The following is a 21,992-nucleotide window of genomic DNA, read 5'->3' as shown; positions in this document are numbered from 1 at the left end:
GGGGGGGGGGGGGGAGGGGAGAGAAGAAGAGAGGAGCGGGAACGTGGCACACTCAGGGGAGGAGGCAAGGCCAGGGCAGGGATTTGGGGAAGAGGTTGGAACAGGGGCAGGGAGGGGACGGAGTTGGGGTGGGGACTTTGGAGAAGGGGTTGGAATGGGGGAGGGACAGATGTGGGGAGGGGCGGGGCCTCATGGAAGGGGTGGAGTGGGGCCAGGGCCAGGGGCAGAGGAGGGTCAAGCACCCTCGGGAAAGAGGGGAAGTCAGCACCTATGGGTTGGGTTGCAGGAGGAGGTGTGGACTCTAGGAAGGAGTTTAGGTGCGGGAGGATGCTTAGGGCTGGGGCAGAAGGTTGGGATATGTGCAGGCTCCAGCCAGGCGATGCTTACCTCGGGCAGCCAGCATTGCCAGCTCTAGGCTCATGGGCGGCCAGGGGGTCTCCATGCGCTGCCCCTGCCTGCAGGCACCACCACCGCAGCTCCCATTGGCCACAGTTCTTGGTCAATGGGAGCTGCGGAGTCGGCGTGCGGGGCGGGGGCAGCACGCAGAGACCCTGGCCACCTCTCTGCCTAGGAGCTAGAGGGACTTGCTGGCCACTTCTGGGAGCCATGTGAAACCAGGGCAACTGTGCTGCCGGACTTTCAGCAGCCTAAAATCTCCCAGATTGGCTTTAGTAGCCTCTAGGAGATCAAGTTCGATTATGGGAGACTCCCAGCCAATCTAGGAGGTGTGACAAAGTTCCTCCTATCTTGGTGGGTCCTGCGCTTATTGGCAGATTTTCTTGCCTCAGAGATTCACCATGTGGGTTGGGGAACAGCCCAGAGACCTTCCCCTCTGGAAGAACCCACAATCCAGGTCAATTGGGAGGTTTGGGGGGAACCCAGGCCCGCCCTCTACTCCGGGTTCTAGCCCAGGGCCCTGTGGACTGCAGCTGTCTATAGTGCCTCCTGTAACAGCTGCATGACAGCTACAACTTCCTGGGCTACTTCCCCATGGCCTCCTCCAAACACCTTCCTTATTCTCACCACAGGACCTTCCTCCTGATGTCTGATAATGCTTGTGCTCCTCAGTCCTCCAGCAGCACACCCTCTCAGCTCCTTGCACCTCTTGCTCCCAGCTCCTCACACTCCCACCACAAACTGAAGTGAGCTCCTTTTTAAAACCCAGGTGCCCTGATTAGCCTGCCTTAATTGATTCTAGCAGCTTCTTCTTAACTGGCTCCAGGTGTCCTAATTAGCCTGCCTGCCTTAACTGGTTCTAGCAGGTTCCTGATTACTCTAGTACAGCCCCTTCTCTGGTCACTCAGGGAACAGAAAACTACTCATTCAGTGACCAGTATATTTGCCCTCTACTAGACTCCTGTACCCCACTGGTCTGGATCTGTCACAGAGGGTTGGCAACCCTGTTCCCTAATATCATGTTTATCAACTATGATGTAAAAATACAAGGCTTGCTTAATGCCTACTGCTGCTCTGAGTGATTTGTGATAGTTTCTAAAATATAGAAAACAGTGAACACCACTAGTGTGCTTACAAACAGCTTAAACAAATAGTACCCTATTCCTATATACTGTACTACAATTAGTTGAACCAACTAGAGTCTTTAATATTTGCTGTGAGACACATACAGCAGCAATGTGGCTTGGTGCTCTTTCATAGAATTTAGAGAATTCTGTCTGTGGCTTGTATATCTCCACCTCCTTTCAGTTCCAACATTCCATCATAGAAATGCCAGCCCTCAGTCTGACCAAGTTTGTGGAAACATACAAAATGGTTCCCAGTGTTTGTATCTTATCCCAATAACTTTTTACCTATAATGAAAACAACTTTGCTTTAATAAGTTCTACTGGTTTTGTAAATAATTTGGATGACTCATTGAACTAATCAATATTTGAAACATTATTTTAAATATTAATGCAATATTTAAGTGGCATGGCAAAGTGCTACAGAGAGGGCAGATAAAGGATTTTTCAGGGGTAGGGGCATTTCATTTTTGTCTGAACAATCAGAGGATGGTATGCTAAAAGATGGAGGTTGCTACCTTGAGATGCATTCTCTGCACCGTGAAGTCTTTAAACCACGATTTGAGGACTTCAGTAGTTCAGACATAGGTTAGGGGTTTGATTAGGGTTACCATATTTGAACTTTCAAAAAAGAGGACACTCCGGGGGGGGGGGTTAGCCCCGCCCCCTAGCCACTCCCTCCCAATTCCCGCCCCCCTGACTGCCCCCCACAGAACCCCCAACCCATCCAACCCTCCCTGCTCCTTGTCCCCTGATCGCCCCTTCCCGGGACCCCTGCCCCTAATCACCCCCCGGGACCCCACCCCTTATCTAAGCCTCCCTTATCTTTGTCCCCAACTGCCCCCTCCTGAGACCCCCCCCACCTGTCCCCTGACTGTTCTGACTCCTATCCACACCCCTGCCCCCGCCAGATCCCCGGGACTCCCACGCCTATCCAACCGCTGCCTGTTCCCTGACTTGTAGCGGCACAAACAGCTCCTGCTCCCGTTTTGCTACCGGCGTGCTGAAGCTGCAGCGGGGGAGGGGCTTTTGCTGCCTGAGCGGCTCAATCCGGCGCGGCTGCCCTGTCAGCCGCTTTTGGGTCTTTAGATAGCCGTCCGGGGGGAAATCCCGGACATTTTTAGCTTTTTACAAATTCCCCCCGGACGGCTATTTAAAGACCCAAAAGCCGGACATGTCCGGGGAAACCCGGACGGATGGTAACCCTAGGTTTGATGCAGGAGTGGGTAGGTGAGATTCTGTGGCCTGCATTGTGCAGGAGGTCAGACTAAGGTCAGAAGGGACCATTATGATTGTCTAAAGTCTATGATTCTATGATTCACCAAAATTACTTCTTGTTTTCTTTCAACTTACTTACTTTCATGACCAGAAATCTCTGATGGAAATAGCCCAGGGTCAAATTTTAGAATTGTTCTGTGAACAGATTTAACTACAAGTGAAATGAGTAAGATGCATACTTCTCCATTAATTAAGTATTGATGTGTACTCAATTGATATAATCCATTGCACTTGTTTACTTTGATGCTAAAATTGTAAAATAAGTAAAGAAGTTGCTAATTATTATAATAAAAATACTGTAATTAACTGAGCAATAGTTGCTCTTGTGGTTAGTGTTGATCACTAGTGACCCCTATATTTTAAGCATTCCTTAAGCATTTAAGATTTGTGTAAGACCTCATTTTGCACAGAAGGGAAGTTTTTTCATGAATTTCTGCATAAAATTGTTGCATAATTTGGTGCAGTCTGCCTTTCCATAAGGAGTTTTTTAAAGTCCATAATCTGATTCCAGAAAACCATCCAAAGACCCCATTAGCCTCTTTTGCCACAGCATCACCCTGGGAGCTCATGTGCACTTGCTTGTCCACTTCATTCATGACTTGAGTAATGGGGTGCAGAGTATGCTTATAAAATTTGTGGATAACACCAAGCTGGGAGGGGTTGCAAAAACTCTGGTGGACAAGGTCAGAACTCAAACTGACCTTGCACATTGGAGAATTGATCTGAAATTAGCAAAATGAAATTAAGTAAAGACAAGTGCAAAGTACTACACTTAAAAAGGAAAAATCACGTGCACAACTACAGAATGGAGAATAACTGGGTTGGCAGCAGTACTACAGATCTGGGAGGTATAGCAGATCACAAATTGAATATGAGTCAACAACGTGATGCAGTAGAAAAAAAGGCTAACATTCTGGTTGGTGTTAACGGGAGCGTCATAGCTAAGACACAAGAGGTAATTGTTCTGCTCTAACACTAGTGAGGCCTCAGCTGGATTATATGTCCAGTTCTGGGTAGCACATTTTAAGAAAGATGTGGACAAATTGGCGAGAGTCCAGACGCAAGTAATAAAAATGATGAAAGGTTTAGAAAACCTGACCTATGAGAAGTTAAAAAAACTGAGCATGTTTAGTCATGAGAAAAGAAGACTGAAGGGGGGCCTGATAACAGTCTTCACATATGTTAATTAGATAGAGGGCGGTGATCAATTGTTCTCAATGTCCATTGAAGGTAGGACAAGAAGTAATCGTCATAATCTGCAGCAAGGGAGATTACACATAATGCATCTTTAATTATTTCTGGAAGTACGCTTTCATTCAAATTTATAGGGTAGAAATTTTTTTCCCCTATGTTTTGATTGTACAACAAGTGTATCATTCCTGTGGTCCTACTGATGGTATTTAAGATCTCTTCACCTTCTAACCAGATATAATTCCCTTTGTGTCAAATACATACATATGGTGGTCTTTGTTTCCATGGAGGAATAATAGAGTAGCCCTTCCCCTCATTGCTCTAGCAAAGGTGCAGCTCTACCAGTGCTGACAATGGGGGAAACTTTAGGGGTATATTTAAATTAAACTTCAGATATCTAAAACTTACATCATTAGTAGCAACCAGCGCATTCCTGTCTGAGCGGTAAACAAGCAGATTCCAAATATCTAGACTTGCCTGGGGAGGAAATCTGCTTATCTCTTGTGTTGTCAAGAGAGAGAAAATGCAGAGTTAAGGAGAAGGAAGAGCAGTTCAGGTGCAAAAGTAATTGAGGGAAGTTTCAGGTTACCAGATGGTGACCTCTAAGGAAAGGGAAATTCAGGACAAAGCAGAAAAAAACCTATAGTGTGTGGTCCTTGTAGGTAGTTCGATGTGTCCTAGTAAGTCTCATCTGTAATTTGTATGATTCTGATGTAGCCAGCGCCTCGTCTACAGTAGTAGCCCTTCCCCTCGTTGCTCTAGCAAAGGTGCAGCTCCACCAGTGCTGACAATGGGGGAAACTTTAGTGTACATGGGCCACTGATGCATTTGCCACCACGTGAAAGGAGAAGTGGTGCTTAAAAGTTTTGTACTGGTTTACATGAACAAGAAAAAGAAGCAAACCTTGGAATAGGTTGAAGGAAATACAGTTTGGAAGAAAGCATGAGATGGGGAAAAAAATGTTAATTCCAGGTCTGGCTGATTTTGACACTTCTGATTATTTTTACGATACTTAATTTGCTTTACCTTCTCCTTTGTCTTCTTGCTCTCTACCCCCACTTTCCAGGTTTCGCTGCTCTCAACACACACTGAACCAGAATGTGGGTAGCTGGCCTGCATTGAGCAGACTAAACACCCTTCAGCACACCATTCAGAAAGCAAATTTGAAACATACATTACAAGCCATACGGTACCATCAGTGTACTAGCAACGATTTTGCTTAAGAAGCAGGGCCGGCTCTAGGCACCAGCAAAACAAGCTGGTGCTTGGGGCGGCACATTTTTAGGGGCGGCATTCTGGAGCCGCCCATGCCGCCCCTAAAAATGTGCCCCGGCCACCCTAGCTCACCTCCGCTGCTGCCGCTCGAGCGGCCGCGGCGTGCGAAACAGCTGATTCACGCGCCGCTGCTCCCCCTCCCTCCTAGGCTTGAGAGCATGGGGTGGGGGGAGGAGGCAGGGCTGGGGCCTTGGGGAAGGGGCAGAGCTGAGGCGGGGCCGGGGGTGGGGTAAGAAAAAAACGGGGGGGAGGGGCAAAATTGTTTCTGCTTGGGGCGGCAAAAATCCTACAGCCGGCCCTGTTAAGAAGGCATTTCATTACAAATCCTTATTTTCAGAGACTTATAACTTTGGGCAAATATGGTAACATTCTATTTGGCTGTTTGAGTCATGTGCCTTTTGGGGGGGAGGCACAGTTTAACTCTGACAAACAAAAAAAAAGACTTTCCTTAGGCTTCCTATGCAGTGAGAACCTAGTGGCTTTGAACATGTTTGAAGAGAAAATGTTTGGCAATAAAATTTTATAAGCACTTCCTATTCCCTTACAAACAAACAAGCAAACAACCCAAGTACCATTTAGTCCTGGGAGTCTATGCAGAAAAACTGTTTCCCTACACCAAGGAGTCTGTTGAATTTAACTCTAGATCAGGGATTGGATAATCCTGTCATTTACACCAGTGTAACTCCACTGATTTCTAGTACTTGGCATCTCTCGTGATCAGGTCAGAAATGTTGCTGTTAGTAGAGACCTAGTTTGCATTCCTTAGCTGGGCAAAACTTTTATTGAAGTCTATGGCAGTTTTGCTCATGAAGGTGTAAGTAAGGTGTATGGGGTCCATTGGGAGTGTTAAATCAACAATTACCCCTTTACATATATAGAAGAAAGTTTAGGTAAGCAACACCCAGACAGCTAACTCCTCCGGACAAAGGTATTTATGAACTGACATCTTGTGACAGTGCTAGCTGTAGTAGCAGCCTAGTCACTGGGTTTCTGCAGCACAGAGAGGCCTGCAGGCTTATTTGGAAGCAATTAACCATTTTCGGGGTGGGGGGATTACTGGGTGGTAATTGCTGGGCTAATAACAAGACAGTTCACTCAGTAACAGGGTGGATACATATTTGAGGGAGAGAAAGTCATGGAGAGTTCAGAGGGTGAGCTGGGGAGAAGAGGGAAGCTGTGTGGAAGTCTCCTCTAGCTGTATACTTTTCATATGCTGTATGTGTTGAAACTGAAGGTTAAATACATGGGTGCTGGAAAGGAAACAGCCTGGGAGACCATGAAAACAGGCTAAGCAGTGCTGCTTACTGGGGTAGCTGGAGAAGCACCCTGTGGCACATACAACTAGAAATGAGGGGAAAGAATATCAACCTTATCAACCTGACATTTAGCTAGTGCTAACAGGAGTCCTAATGAGATGGTTCATATTGCTGTGATTGTTTCCCCCCTTTCCCCCTTGTGTTGCAAGCTGGGCCTATATGGAGAGGGAGACTGTGCTATCCAGGCAGTTACTCTGGAGAAGTAAATGTGATTTTTTTTTTTTTTAAATTCTGCTTGGTAATAGAGTACAGCTTGATTAGTTGGGACCTTTTCTATGTTTCTGGATGAATAGAGATGACACTGAAGATGAGGAGACTCCGTTAAAGAGGAGGTTGGCTGGAAAGCTGGTGTAGCCCACTGGTTCCTAGCAAGGTCCCAGGGTTGGGCCCTCAGTTGGGCAAGGGGTATGTGCCACTACTTTGAAAAATAGTGTTTGAATACATTAGAGGTGACTGCTCTTTTTGATGACCAAAGCGTGTTTTTTGAGGCTGGGGTAAGCAGGGGGGGGGAAGGTAACTACTACATGTAATTGTCTTCCAAGGACAACTCTGTGGTTGGCTGGAGGGCTATTATAATGGTCTGCTAGTACAAAGGAAATGAAACATGAGCACTTGAGAAGATAAGGGATCTTTGGGGTATGGCCACACTAGAAATGTTACCATGGAGTCATTGTAGTGCTGTGGTGTAGACACGACAGTGATGGAAGGGGTGTGACGTTATTGACATAAACTGGGACCATATAGATCATTGTTGCAACCAAGGTCCTGTAGTGGCACCCAAATCTTGTATAAAGGGGGTCAAATGGGGTGTCTAAGACAAGGTTATGGTTTACTGGTTATGATTAGGCTGTCTATATGTGTGTATCAGTTTCGTAGTTGAAGTTATTATTATGGCTCTATACTGTCTGTATGACAAACTTATGCTATGCTTCTGGGTGACATCCCAGACAAGCTGGGATTAGCTCTGCCTAGCCTGCTTGATGGCCCATTAAGGACCATCAGCTATACAATGGACTCATTGAGAGAAGACAAATATGCCTTCAGACTCAGCAAAGTATGCAGGGACTGGCCCATGTGACTCCAGGCTCCATTTTGCTGTAATTTTCCACAGTGAGAACAAAGAGGTGTTCTTACACCTGGAAAAGACTATATAAGGCTGATGCCTCATCTCCATTTTGTCTTCAATCCTGCTTCATACCTCTGGAGGAACTTTGCTACAAGCTGAAGCTTTGAACAAAGGACTGAGGACCCATCCCAGCGGGGGATGTATTCCAGAGACTTGATTTGAACCTGCAGTTTATTCTATCACTGCTGCAAGACTGAACCAAGAGCTTTGCCATTACTGTATGTAATTGATTCCATTTAACCAATTCTAACTCTCATCTCTATCTTTTTCCTTTTATGAATAAACCTTTAGATTTTTAGATTCTAAAGGATTGGCAACAGCGTGATTTGTGGGCAAGATCTGATTTGTATATTGACCTGGGACTGGGGCTTGGTCCTTTGGGATCAGGAGAACCTTTTTCTTTTACTGGGATATTGGTTTTCATAATCATTTGTCCCCATAACGAGTGGCACTGGTGGTAATACTGGGAAACTGGAGTGTCTTAGGAGATTGCTTGTGAGACTTGCGGTTAGCCAGTGGGGTGAGACCGAAGTCCTCCTAGTCTGGCTGGTTTGGTTTGCCTTAGAGGTGGAAAAAACCCCAGCCTTGGGCTGTAACTGCCCTATTAGAGCAATTTGTCCTGAGTTGGCACTCTCAGTTGGGTTCCGCCAGAACCGCATCGTCACAAGGGGTAATCACTGAAATAAATCTATTTATCCAGGAGGCAGTAGCTAGGTCAACAGAAAATTCTTCCATCAACCTAGCACTGTCTACGCTGGGGCATAGATTGGTTTAATTACATCTCTCACAGGTGTGACTTTTTCAAACCCCTGAGTGATGTAGCTAGGATAGTCTAAATTGTAGGTGTAGACCAACCATAGTGCTTGAAACTCTGGCATTGTGTTAGGGCTAGTCTACACTGGCAACGCTAAAGCGCTGCCGTGGCAGCGCTTTAACATGCCTTGTGTGGTCACAGTGCAGTGCTGGGAGAGCTCTCTCCCAGTGCACTTAAAAAAACCACCTCCATGAGGAGCGTAGCTCCCAGTGCTGGGAGTGCAGCTCCCACCGCTGGTGCACTGTCTACGCTGGCACTTTACAGCACTGAAACATGCTGCTCTCAGGGGGGTGTTTTTTCACACCCCTGAGCGAGAAAGTTGCAGCGCTGTAAATTGTCAGTGTAGACAAGCCCTTAGGTGTGACTATAAAACTTCAAATAATTATTTATTTAACTTTTGTCAAATGCCTGACATACTTGTAAGATGGTTAGGGTGACCAGACAGCAAGTGTGAAAAATCGGGACAGGGAGTGGAGGGTAATAGGTGCCTATATAAGACAAAGCGCCAAATATCAGGACTGTCCCTATAAAATCGGGACATCTGGTCACCCTAAAGATGGTGTGGTTTATTTGTTTATTTTTGTTTTAAATAATGACTCAATCTCACCCCTTCAGGGTGTGTTGTTTAACTCAGGTTAAAATAGCAGTGAAGACACTGCTCTGCTTTTAACAAAGGCTAGCAGCTCGATTTAAAGCCTAGAGGGGAGATGGGGGTTGAACTCTCAAAGAGATTGGAAATCAAGGTGAAGAAAACCAAGCAGCATAAACCTCTTTAGTTGGGACAGGTGGAGGGAGGCAGAACCCTTTCAGGCAATCTCTGCAAGGTGCTAAAAAAACCCCAAGTGTGTGTGTGGGAGGTGGTGGGCAGTTAAGGTACAATCCCAATCTTATTTTTCCTTTGCAGGTCATCTTTAATAATGTTCCCAGGTATTGTACAGTGTTAACAAAAATCTTGGATTGGGCAATAAGTTTTACAAGATCCCTTGGCATCTTAGGTTACAATCTTATATGCAGGCAAATGTAAGGTTTTTTGTTTGTTTTTAATCAGAGCCCAGCTGCCTGATACAATTCAAGATTATCAGAAATTCCATTTATAAAGGATAATGCACAACTAATTGTTGGAGGGACCAGATGGTATAACACAATGTAATCCTCTTTCATGTAGGATCCAATGGCGGCCTTTCCCGAAGGAAAATCTGAAGAAAGGAAACATAAGAGCATCCCAAATGGTTCTGGAGCATCTCAAGGCCAATGGGGAAGAGCCTGGTGAGAAAGGCTTGTCACTCTGACTGAACAGACTCCAAATGTGATGCTATCCACTACTGCTACTACCACTCTCCTTACAAACTTGACCCCAATATTCAAAAGACTAGGGCCCCTCAATAAACAAAGGCTGCACTAGTCTTCAATTCAGAATTACAGTATGAATGATCTAAACACAACATATCTGAAGTACAGCTGTAGCACAGACTTGTTATTGGGGGCTATTAGATGGTTTATATCCTTCAGCCCACCCGCCCTAAGGGAGTCTTTGTGGGTTACCCTTCCAAACTCGTAACAAATTTAGTCCAGATCAGGGGTCTTTGATCTGGAGTTTCCAGAAGGAAGTAATGTAATATACAGTGGGTCTCTCTCCCAAATGTGTAGCTTCAAAAAGTTGGCTTTGGAGGGGAGAATTTGCATTCCCCTCACTTTGAAGTATTTCCTAGGAAATCCGCTTCACACATATTGTTCCAAAAAAGACTACTGAACTTCCTCCTCCCTCCTGGAGACTGCATTAATCTTGTGCTCCCACTAAAGAAGTTCCATACAATCTCACAATAGTACATAAAAATTTGTGTTTCTACTACAAGGTACCCTAGAGCTATTAACTCTAATTCAGTAAGGTTTAACTTAATTCGATAAGTTCATTCAGGCTATTGTCAGTCTGGCATAGTGCCCACCTTAGAACTTTTAGCCTAGTGGTTCCCACTCTCACCCTGGGATGTGGGAGCCCCAAGTTCAATTTCCATCCCACTCCCCTGCCAGAGTGGGAGAAGCGAGTGACCCCTGTTCAAATCCTCGCTGAGTGCTCTGATCACTGAGCTATGGAATGTGCTGATGTAGGCTTCTCCCATTAAAGCTGTTCCACTGTGGATTAAATAATTAGACTTCAAACCACCTTTTTGGGATGGAAAGTTGTGAACTGGGCACAGAGACACAAAAATGACTTGCCCAAGGTCACACAGATTCTGATTCTGTGGTAGAATCAGAAATTGGAACCTAAGTCGCCTATGTTTCAACCCAGTGCCTTAAACACAAGCCCAGCCTTCACCTCCTGGGCTTGGCAACAAGTAGCTACTTCCTAGAGAGCACTCCACAAACTATACAACTTCTCCCTGCTCGCTTTCTTCAGACGTTTGTTTTTACCATAGTAGTTTCTGTGCTCTATACTTTTGCTAATGTGCAAATGAATTTATGCTTTACAAAGCAGCACATTTTAGTGTAACTGACAAACTCTAAAACTAAAACTTGATGGGGACAGATCCATTGTTTCAGTGCAAAATTCCTTCCAGAAGATAACCTGTGTCTCTGTTACAGGGAAGTAGACTGGTTTTCCTTGGCCAGCGTCCTCTTCCTGCTTACATTTTCTCCACTCATCGTATATTACTTTATAATGTCATGTGATCAGTACCATTGCTCTCTGACGGACCCCATCGTTGATGTGCTCATGGGGAATTCCCGTCTCTCCAACATCTGGAACAAGACACCCTCCCTGAGCTGGAAAGCTGCTAACATCTATATATGTTGGGTCACTTTCCAGGTAAATCTTTCCATTTCTGTATTACAGACTGAAGTCAGATAATTACTCCACATATTTGACCTAGGCATACGTTGCTTACAGTATCTCCTTTCATGACTACTTTTCTAGTGAACCCTATTATGTGAAAAGGATAGAAGAAATAAATTAACAATCTTAAATGAATATAGTTTCTGACATCCAAATAGATCTTAAGTACTTGGCAAACTGAGAGTAACGCACTCTGGTTTGCTTCACCATCACTGTAGTTTGGATATCACTTATGCCTCATGTGATGGAAGCCTTCTAGAATAGGGCAGCATTCCTCCCCAATCTCATTCCACACCCTGTGGAACACTGGGGTCAATGCTGACTGACTCAGGGGGCAGGATGTCATCAAGTGAATCACCAACATCACTTCCTGCAGAATGTGCATTTTTAAAAAACAGAATATCTCATCCAAGTTCAGACTCAGCCCCTCTGTCAAGAACTGACAAGATCACAGCTTGAGGTGATATGACTGCACTGCAATGTAATGCGCTCTGATGGGGGTTACACAAGATAACTGGGTGATGGCAGGTGGATTTAAATCAAGGTGATTTAAATCACCAAATGGAATCAGTCTAAAGCATTGATTTTAATCAACTTCTCCATTTGTACTTCAGTTATTTTGTAAAGAAAGGTGCATTCTCTTGATGAAACCATTAAAACATGTTGATTTACAACTAAATAGAATATTTCATTAGATTTGGTACACTTTTTTGCTACTTAGGACAGTACATTGTAACATACATTTACTTAATTATATAGCTTTATAGTTTCAGATTGTTAATTGTACATTTTTACTATGTTAGCTAATGGTGAATGATATATTGGTTATTTACTAGCCAAGTCATTATTTGCTCATGATTTGTGTCAAGCTGCATTAGGATGGTAATTGGAATTTAATTAAGCAAAAATAGCATATAAATTTTATTTTTATTAAACAAAACAACCTTAAATCTTTTGGCTACATTAACTTCTCTTATCAAAGCATGTTTCACATTTACAACTACAGTATAGTAAGGTAACATATGTTGTATTAAATTCAGATTTTATTTTAACAGGTCTATTTTAAAAAAGAAACTTATTGTCATTTAAATAACAAAACCAAAAATCTGATTTTAAATAAAAAATCAATTTTTATCCACCAGGCCAGGTGAAGTGAGCTTAAAGCGTCACAGACAGGTTAAAAATCAAGCTTCATAATTTTGTGCGTTACCCGGAGTTCTCACTTGGGCATAATCCCAGTAGCTTCTATAGCTGTTTAAGTAAAGGCTAAGTAAATATTTCAGGATTTGGCTGTTGTGGTCATAGACTATTACTATGCTTAGATTACTAAAATTGAGCTACTTTTACATCTAATATACTTGCAATATTGTATGCAGTTCTTTCTCTCTCTCTCTTATTGAACTTTATTTTCTCATCTTATTCAGTAGGTTAGTTTCAACTTTGCTTACAGTCCGCTCCTAATCAACCTCAGATTCTTATCCATTAATGCATGATTGCAAATACTGAAGAAAAACATTTATTTAAAAATATATTTTTTCCTCTATTTTCATGGAAACATTTCTATTGTATTAGCTTTTATAAAATATTATTTAGGATAAATTTGATATACTTTTTATATACTTTTAATTGTATACAAAAATTCAGTTCTGCAAGGAATTCTGGTTTATGACATTTAAAGTGAATTGACCTTTTGCTGGGTCTGCATATGTGCATTCTCAATACTGAGGTCTTTTACAAGTTAATATTTATGCATAGCTTGTGTGTGTGTGTGTGTGTGTGTGTGTGTGTGTGTGTGTGTGTTCAATATCTTATGACCTGCCAATTATTTATTGTTCTTACATTCTTTGCAATGTAGGTGATGTTATATATATTAGTTCCTGATTTCTGCCACAAGTTTCTACCTGGATATGTAGGAGGAGTACAAGAAGGTGCTCTGACTCCTGCTGGTAAGGGTTTTGTTTTTTCCCTTAGCACATACAATGTGTATTTCCTTCTAAATGAGAATACCTCTATTAGATCTCTTACCCGCTATAGTTAATTGAACTTCTATAATAATCCAGATACATATTTGGAAGTGGGAAATATAGACAAACACTCTTATAATGTACTTTAGAGAATTAGGTTGTGTGAAAACTACACACTTCCTTGTGTTCACTGGGATTTTACGTTGAGATATTTAACTTCAATTAAGAAACATGTTTCCCTGCCCACCTCCAATCCCCTTTCTGAAGTCAAGACCAGGCCTAGGCAGCTATGTTGATGACTACACTAGAGTGTCATCAGGTCTTCATTGGTTTGAAGGATGGAAGCCACAATAAGACTTAAGTGTTTGGGAGAAGGAGATCTTTAAGTGCTTCAGGAGGATCAAAGAGGATAATGGAAAGACTCATTTTCATAATGGGCAGTGGATCTGCACTCCTGGATAGTGTCTATGCCCAGAGCTAATAAAAGGCATGCTTCTTTTATACCTAATTCATGCAGTATCACAGAATGTTGAACAATTTACCTCTTCCTCTTTAGGCACAGTAAATAAATATGAAATCAATGGACTTCAAGCCTGGATCATTACCCATGCTCTCTGGTTTGCAAATGCTTACTACTTCCACTGGTTCTCACCCACCATCGTTTTTGACAACTGGATTCCTCTCCTGTGGTGTGCTAATATTCTGGGATACTCAGCTTCCACATTTGCAATGATTAAAAGCTACCTGTTCCCCAGTAACCCCAAAGATTGGTATGTTGTTGTTAATACTCATATAGTGCAGTGTTATGGGGAACTTTGACATGTGAACATTGAATCTTCTTCAGGACAGTAGTCAAAATGCATTTTTAATAAATCTTAATCTGGCTAGAAAATGCTATGACTGGTCAAAAATCATATCAAAATTAGGAAGATCTTAGAGTCGGAACTTACCTTTATAATGTACTACCTTCATTGGATCAACCTGTATCATCTTAATAATTACTTGGTTTTATGTATTAACACAACTTCAGTTCACAAAATGACAATAGTTCATGTATTGGAAAATGAACTGAAACCTATATTCAAATTTACATTCACATGCAGCTGTAGCAAATTATTACCTTTACAATTTTTTTATACTTTTAGCAAATTCACCGGCAATTTATTTTATGACTATATGATGGGGATTGAATTTAACCCTCGAATAGGGAAGTGGTTTGATTTCAAGCTGTTCTTCAATGGCCGGCCTGGTATTGTAGCCTGGACTCTAATTAACCTCTCCTACGCTGCCAAACAACAGGAACTGTATGGTCAGGTGACCAACTCGATGATCCTTGTCAATGTCCTACAGGTAAGTCTGGAATGGTGGAATTAAACCTGGTTGGAAACTGTGGATATTAAAACAGACTAAATCCTCATGATGATAAAATTGAATTTATTTCTTGTTGACATAGAATAATCTGAGCCACGATCATGCATCGGGACCTGCTAGTGTGAGCCCTTACACTCATGCAGAGTCCCACAGAAGTCAGTGGCACAGTCACGTCCACATCTGTAGAGCTTGATGCAGGATCAGGGACCTATTTAATCTAAGAAATACATTTGTCTTTCAGTCTATATTCTAGAAACAGGCCTGATACTGTTTCCTTTGGACTCTGACAAAATTCCAATTGACTTCAATGGGATCAAGATTGAGGCCACATGTCCCTTTTTTTTTTTTTTTTTTCTTTCTTTCTTTTTTCCCTCCCCAACCATATTCAGAGCTCCCTCCTTTGAGATTCTCAGTGCACAGAACTTCTGTTGCCTTCACTGCCAAAAGACATTCAGCACCCTGTAGGGGAAGACACTGCACCTTCCCAGCATGGAGCCTAAAACAGTGCTAGCGGCTGCTAAAAAAAATGTGTTAGTTAAATATTTCTATGTAGATGTTTACACCTGTGGAACTGCAAAATCCCTTTGGCGTGACTCCTGGTATCCAAATGATTAACTCATTTTTTAAAAAATATTCTCTGCTTTGTTTATAATGTATGCTCAAAAAAAAATCTCAAGACTTCCAGATTTATAATATATTTTTTGTGTAATCAAAAAAAGCACGCTTTTTTAAAAAAAAGGTTAATAATTTGGATTCATTGGCTGAGGACTGATATTGGCTGATACCAGCTAGAATCCCAGCCTTGTGCAGGCACAGAACTTTTTCAATTTTTAAAAAACTTGCTATCATTTTCAGCCATGTGGCACCAAAGATGTTAGAATGGCTTTGGGAGCCTAAAATCATCACATGGCTTTTTGAGTGAGATAGCTAATGATAAAATAGATGTTTCTAGAGGTGGTTGGTTTTGGAAAGGAGTAGGCAGGAACTGGAACAGAGAGGAGACAAAGGCATGAGATTGACCAAAAAAAAGGAGGGGGCAGATGAGAGCATAGCAAAAGAGAACAGCCAGGAGACTAAGGGCTAGTCTACACTACCGCACTACATCGGCGCAGCTGCACCAATGCAGCTGTGCCACTGTAGCGTGTCTGGTGAAAACGTGCTATGCCAATGGGAGAGCATCTCCCTCCGACATAATGCTAGTGTGGACATCGCTTTAAGTCGATGTAAGTTACGTCGCTCGGGGGCTTATTCATACCCCTGAGCGACGTAACTTACATCGACTTAAGCAGGAGTGTAGACAAGCCATGAGGCTTTGAAAGCTGTTGGTCCTGGGCATGTGAATCAAGACGACTGGACCAGAGCAGTTTATTCTGGTCCATATTGGGGAATAAGGAGATGGGCTGAAAGACCAGGAAGTCACTCCATCTCCTGCTGTGGCTGTTGGCAGTCCTGCTGTGACCAGGATATGTTGAAATCTCCGTTGGGTAAAAGCTGACAAACTACATAGATTAAGGATCTAACTTAAAACCAACACAAAGTCAAAGACTAACACTCAAATGTGTCTTGAAGTGCACCACTGTGCCTTTGTGTACATTACGTTAGCACTGGATCTCATGATCAGATGATCAACATTATCTAGGTACAGTGAGATGCCTAAAGGGTGTCTGTGGCTTTAAGTTGGTTTTGTTTGCCTGCAAACATCACATTCCATTCCACAGCAGGGCTGTGCTGTTACTATTGTCTGCCTAGAATGGGTTGGCCCTAATAAGTAATAAGCTAGGAACATTAACATTGGTTTAGCAGTCACCTTGAAAGTACTGAATTCCAATTATACATGTGCGCATTAGTACAATTGTGGTAATATTTTAAAAAATACTCTGTTTTGCCATTGTAAAAATGCAGAAAGATTATCAGGCTGTTGCCACAAGATAAAACCAGCAGCCTGATTCTAGTACAGTGAGACTGGGTGACTATGACAGATGTTTTAATAGCAACAGAGCATTGTTCTAAGCACAAGACATTTATTTCCAGGGTATTTATGTATTGGACTTCTTCTGGAATGAAGCTTGGTATTTGAAAACTATTGATATCTGCCATGATCATTTTGGATGGTACCTGGGCTGGGGAGACTGCGTTTGGCTGCCTTACCTCTACACTCTGCAGGTAAAAATACAATTGTATTGTTAATAGCATTTTCATGGAAGCAGAAGATGTTAAAAGTAATCCTAAAAATGTGTTCCCCGGCAGCATGACTAGCACCCTAAATACACCTCTACCCCGATATAATGCTGTCCTCGTGAGCCAAAAAATCTTACTGTGTTATAGGTGAAACCGCGTTATATCGAACTTGTTTTGATCCGCCGGAGTGCGCAGCCCCGCTCTCTCCCCCTCCTCCCCTCGGAGCACTGCTTTACCGTGTTGTATTCGAATTCGTGTTATATCGAGTCGTGTTATATCAGGGTAGAGGTGTAAATGGCTTCTAGGTAAACTTAGTTGAGTAATGTAATAGATTGGAACCACTACTGTTAGCTATCATTCCTTTGTTAGGCACCCTGTGACATGGGGTGCCCTTTACAATGCCTTGCTGCTCAGAAACAGCCTCCAGCATGTACCGGTAATTTACTCCCAGCTATGTCTGGGTGTGTGCTGCAGACAGACAGCCACATCTTGGGTCTTACCAGGCTTAAAAATTACCACAAGGTAATCCCAACACATTCCCAGTCCCAGATCTTCCCCAGAAATGTATGTCCTGTACTGCCCAGCCCTCTCCTGGACAGTACAGATATATTGAGCCTGTTATTCCCTTAAGGGAATAATATGCATGCACAAATTGTTACCAAATGGCATTTCCCAGACACTTCAACTTGAACACACTGGGTTAGATAAAATAAGTGTATTACTACAGAGAGAGAGATTTTGTGTACAAATTATGAGGCATAAAAGTCAGAAATGGTTACAGGAAAAACAAAGATATAATGCCTCCTGGTGCCTTACTTAACTGTGCTTTGAATCTAATGTAGTTTGTTTTCTCAGTACATGCTTTCAGCAGTCTAACTGACCAAACCCTTTAGGTCAGGACCCTTCCCCCAGAGTCCAGTGCCTGTTTCCTTTGTCTCTTCAGATGCAGTGAATGTGATAAGCAGAGGTAGAGATAGGGGTGCCTTGAATATTTGTTCCTCCTTTTTAATAGTTACAGTTACCCACGTGGAAAAACATTTCCAGCTGAGACCCAGGAGCCAAAGAGTCTTTGTGGATATTCCCTGCTGGTTTTTTCAACTGTTTGAATTTCCTTTGTCTTCCCTTCCTGCTTGATGACTCTATTTACTGCTTAAATGCAAATTAAGCAGCACACACATTTATTTGTTTAGGACAGACCTGTTTGCCAACTTTTGCTTGGGCACGGCTGTGGAGTTTGAAACGTGTTTTGAAACATAAGGGGAATCTTATAACTTCACATTCAATGTTGCCACACATATTTTAACAGGGCAGTGCTGACCAGCAAATTATGAGTTTTCACATGATACCTTACAAGGCACACTTTGTACAAAGGTGATTACAAGAGTGTGTAGAGTGTGAATACAGGGATGCATTCTGTCACACCCCGACATTGGGATGATTTAGTGGATAGGGGCCCCGCTGTGTCTCGAAGCACCATGTCCTACTATTTGTCTTGTCCTACCATCTTCCTTATTTTTTCTGTTCATTTTCTGTCCTCTTCCTTCCCCCTCTCCATCCAACCCCCATCATCTTTCTTGTTTTTCACTGTCTTTTTGTGTATTTTTTTTAGGGTTTTTTAGTTCTTCTCTGTTTTTTATTTCTAATTATTTCTTGTTCCCCAGTGCACACCCCCCACCATTCTAGCCTCTCTCTTGTCCTTGTCCCCAGGAAGCTTCACCAGAAAGCTTATTATTTCTGGGGTGTGAAGATCACTGGTGCCATCCAAGATTGAGCTGAATGCCATGGTAGCAGAGTACAGCCCGCAGGCTACTTGCTGCCTGAGCTTTTAATGCTGTACATATGAGTTGTTCCTACAGTCACCTACAATGCCATCACAGTGAGAGAAATGGGTGGTTTTCTAAGAACCACCTGTGGCTTTACCTGGAGAGATGGCCATAAATTTGTAGTGTGGGTCTGGAGTCTTGCAAGTTTCCCTACTCACACTGATCCTCTCCTCTACCCTGGGTCCCCACTTGCTTAGAGAAGTAGTCTAGCATCCTCCAGGCAAAGGGGGTGCCACTCAGTTTGGAGGAAACATTTGTTTACTGAAATTCACTGAAACCTCTAACTCTTCCTCACTCTGCAGGGTTTATATTTAGTTTACCATCCTGTACAGCTCTCAACAGCTAATGCAGTTGGGATCCTGCTGTTGGGGCTGGTTGGCTATTATATCTTCAGGATGACCAACCACCAAAAAGATCTCTTCCGTCGCACAGATGGGAACTGCAAGATCTGGGGTAAGAAGCCAGAATATATTGAATGTTCCTACACGTCAGTGGATGGGACCAAATACTACAGCAAGCTGATGATTTCAGGATTCTGGGGAGTGGCGCGCCATTTTAACTACACAGGTGACCTGATGGGCTCCCTGGCATACTGCCTGACTTGTGGCTTTGGGCACATCCTGCCTTATTTCTACATCATTTACATGACCATTTTGCTGACCCACCGCTGCATCAGGGATGAACACCGTTGCTCCAGCAAATACGGCAAGGACTGGAAGCGCTACACTACTGCAGTTCCTTACCGACTAATACCAGGAGTATTTTAAGACAGAGTTCCAGACAAAACATACCCCTTTTTGAGGACAGGGGTGTTCACACACTCTGCTTGACACCAGCAAAAACTATTTCCAGTTTTCTGCAGAACATCTTGTGGGGGAGAAAGCGTGGTTTGAAGAATAACTCTTCACCTTCTAATGTAACACGTTCCCAGTAGCTATTTAGAACATTGCACCACTAAAATGGCCAGCTCTCCATAAGACCGAAATTAAAGACTGAAGAACTTTTGTTATAATCTAGCTCCTGAAGCGTTCTTTCCCACATTGTGTTGCTTTATATGAAAAAGATGAAGGTGGGGCGGGGGGGGCGTGAGGGAAGGAATATTGGGCAAGATCCTCAGCAGATATAGACAGACATCACTGGAACTAGGCCAATAGAGACGCCAATATGCAGCTGTGGAGGATGTAGCCCAGATGTTCGATTTTAGTCTGGCACAGTTTGCTTGCAATGTGAATTAGTTTCTAAACAAATATTTGATAATGGGAAACAGTTTTTTCCACTGCAGGTGAGAGACTTGAATCTTTATCATTTGTGACCAAAATCATATCTGTAAGTGGACACAACCAAAAAGGCTAAAACCCTGGTTTCAGGATGAAAGGGGGGGGGGGAAGCAATGCTATTAAATACATTTTTAAAACAATGGATATGTTTCCCCTCCCCCCCAACTTTCTGAGCGTCCTCTCCTCCATTGGACCACCTATTACTGCATGAACAATATCCCTCACTATGGGATAGAGCTGTTCAAAGAGAGTGAATACAGTCCTTGCCCTAACCAGTATACACCCTAAAAAAGGCAAAGACAGATACAGTATGCAAGCAAAAGTGATCAAGCCGATAAGCATATGTCTTGTCAAATAAAACTGTGATAGTTGCGTGTACATTAAATACTAAGTTCTCCACTTACATGAATAGTTAACTCATACAATAAGCAAACAAATATATGACTTGGTCAACTAGGTTCTTGAAGGCATCACAAAATAAATTAATCTTGGTGAGGGATTTAAATGAGGAGATGATGGCTTTGCAATCTGGTGTAGAGGAGAGACTGCAATAGCAATGCAAAAGTGATAATAAAAATTGTGAAATATTAAGTCATTAAACTTGCTTGTGCCTTTACTGACATTTACAGTGGGAGGTGGGGCTGCTCCATAGCACCCACTGTAGGGCCAAACTTGATATTACAGGCACGCCCTGCCTTAGTCCATAAATTTTAGGCCATCTGCTGGACATAGGGTGGTCTGTGCCGTAAGCTTGGCATCAGTCTCTAAACAGTTGAGTAACAAAACTCAGAACTGGTTGTCAATGCCTTTAAATGAAGAAAACAATCAAAGGAAAGTGCTTAGTTTCAGCACTTGAAGGCAAGGCCCTGGCCTGCTTCTAGGCTAGCACTGAGGCTCTCCTCCTCTGTCACCCAACTCCACTACTGAGAAGAGGCAGGCAAGTGTTCTTAACTGCCCCGCTAGCTCTTGATCTGTCAGTATTTCCTCTAGGCCTATGGAGGACTATCTTGTTGGTAGCCTGATTAGATTTTCCTTGATGAGGGAGTATTAGGGCACTGATGTCTCTAGAAGCGGGGAAAGACAACTTGAGAGACCCCCATCACACCCTCCCAAGGGCCCAATCTCAGCCCCGATCCTGGAAAAGAAGTCTGCATTCAGGTACGGAGAACCCAGTCAGTGTCTCACAGGAAAGGCACATAGTTGCAGTGCCAAATACCACTGAATAATGTGAGAATTTGTGTCCTTCATCACTTGCAACCATTTAATGGGTATATTGTCTGTTATTAGGTCAAAGGGAGCCTCTAAATGATAGTTACATAATACCCCCCACAGCCTATTTGATAGCTAGGCACTCTCTAGATCAGGAGTTCCCAAACTTGGTTCGCGGCTTGTTCGGGGTAAGCCCCTGGCGGGCCGTGAGACGCTTTGTTTACCTGAGTGTCCGCAGGTACGACCGCTCGCAGCTCCCAGTGGCCACGGTTCGCTGTTCCTGGTTAATGGGAGGGAGGGATAGCTCAGTGGTTTGAGCATTGGCCTGCTAAACCCAGGGTTGTGAGTTCAATCCTTGAGAGGGCCACTTAGGGATCTGGGGCAAAATCAGTACTTGGTCCTGCTAGTGAAGGCAGGGGGCTGGACTCAATGACCTTCCAGTTCTAGGAGATAGGATATCTTTATTTATTTGGCTAGGAGCTTGCTCTCCAAGCTGGGGAGGAGCAACAGCATGTGGTCCCCTGGCTGAAATCCCTCTCCCAGGTACCTTTATTATAGTGTTGGTCCTGGGTTTGTTGGGCCTACAAGTGAGTCTTCTTTGCAAACTGTCCTATCCACTTGAGACACTTGTAACACGTTTTGAGAGTGTGAGTGCTGCTCTTCCCAGACCTCTGTAAGGAGGTCCAGGATTCCTCAAGATTGTTGGCAATATAGCAGCTCGAAGGGCAAGAAGCCGGTTGAGGCCTGGGGCACCTATCATATGGCAGAGGAGAGAGTAGCTTATTCCAATCATTGGTGTCCATCTTCACAAATTTCTTCT

At 43.3% G+C, this 21,992-nt stretch overlaps 1 protein-coding gene across 2 annotated transcripts in view; it reads left to right on the top strand.

Moving 5' to 3' along the window:
- Nucleotides 1–21,393, top strand: part of DHCR7 (7-dehydrocholesterol reductase) — a 29,479-nt gene extending 8,086 nt beyond the window's left edge. The window contains exons 2-8 of one of the 2 annotated variants that reach the window (XM_024205060.2): nucleotides 9,686–9,786; nucleotides 11,101–11,323; nucleotides 13,206–13,296; nucleotides 13,871–14,084; nucleotides 14,460–14,664; nucleotides 16,717–16,848; nucleotides 18,989–21,393. In XM_024205060.2, the coding sequence (XP_024060828.2) occupies nucleotides 9,692–9,786; nucleotides 11,101–11,323; nucleotides 13,206–13,296; nucleotides 13,871–14,084; nucleotides 14,460–14,664; nucleotides 16,717–16,848; nucleotides 18,989–19,453 (1,425 nt within the window). In that variant the 5' untranslated portion in view covers nucleotides 9,686–9,691 and the 3' untranslated portion in view covers nucleotides 19,454–21,393. Of the gene's footprint in view, nucleotides 1–9,685; nucleotides 9,787–11,100; nucleotides 11,324–13,205; nucleotides 13,297–13,870; nucleotides 14,085–14,459; nucleotides 14,665–16,716; nucleotides 16,849–18,988 lie in introns of those variants that run through there. The other variant, XM_024205061.2, reaches the window with a different exon arrangement.
- The last annotated feature ends 599 nt before the right edge of the window (nucleotides 21,394–21,992 follow it).

This window comes from Terrapene carolina, unplaced genomic scaffold (assembly GCF_002925995.2).
Source record: "Terrapene carolina triunguis isolate 2854851 unplaced genomic scaffold, T_m_triunguis-2.0 Scaffold96, whole genome shotgun sequence".
Lineage (NCBI taxonomy): Eukaryota > Metazoa > Chordata > Testudines > Emydidae > Terrapene > Terrapene triunguis.
The sequence above is the reverse complement of the archived record's forward strand: the minus strand, read 5'-3'. Positions and strand labels throughout refer to the sequence as shown.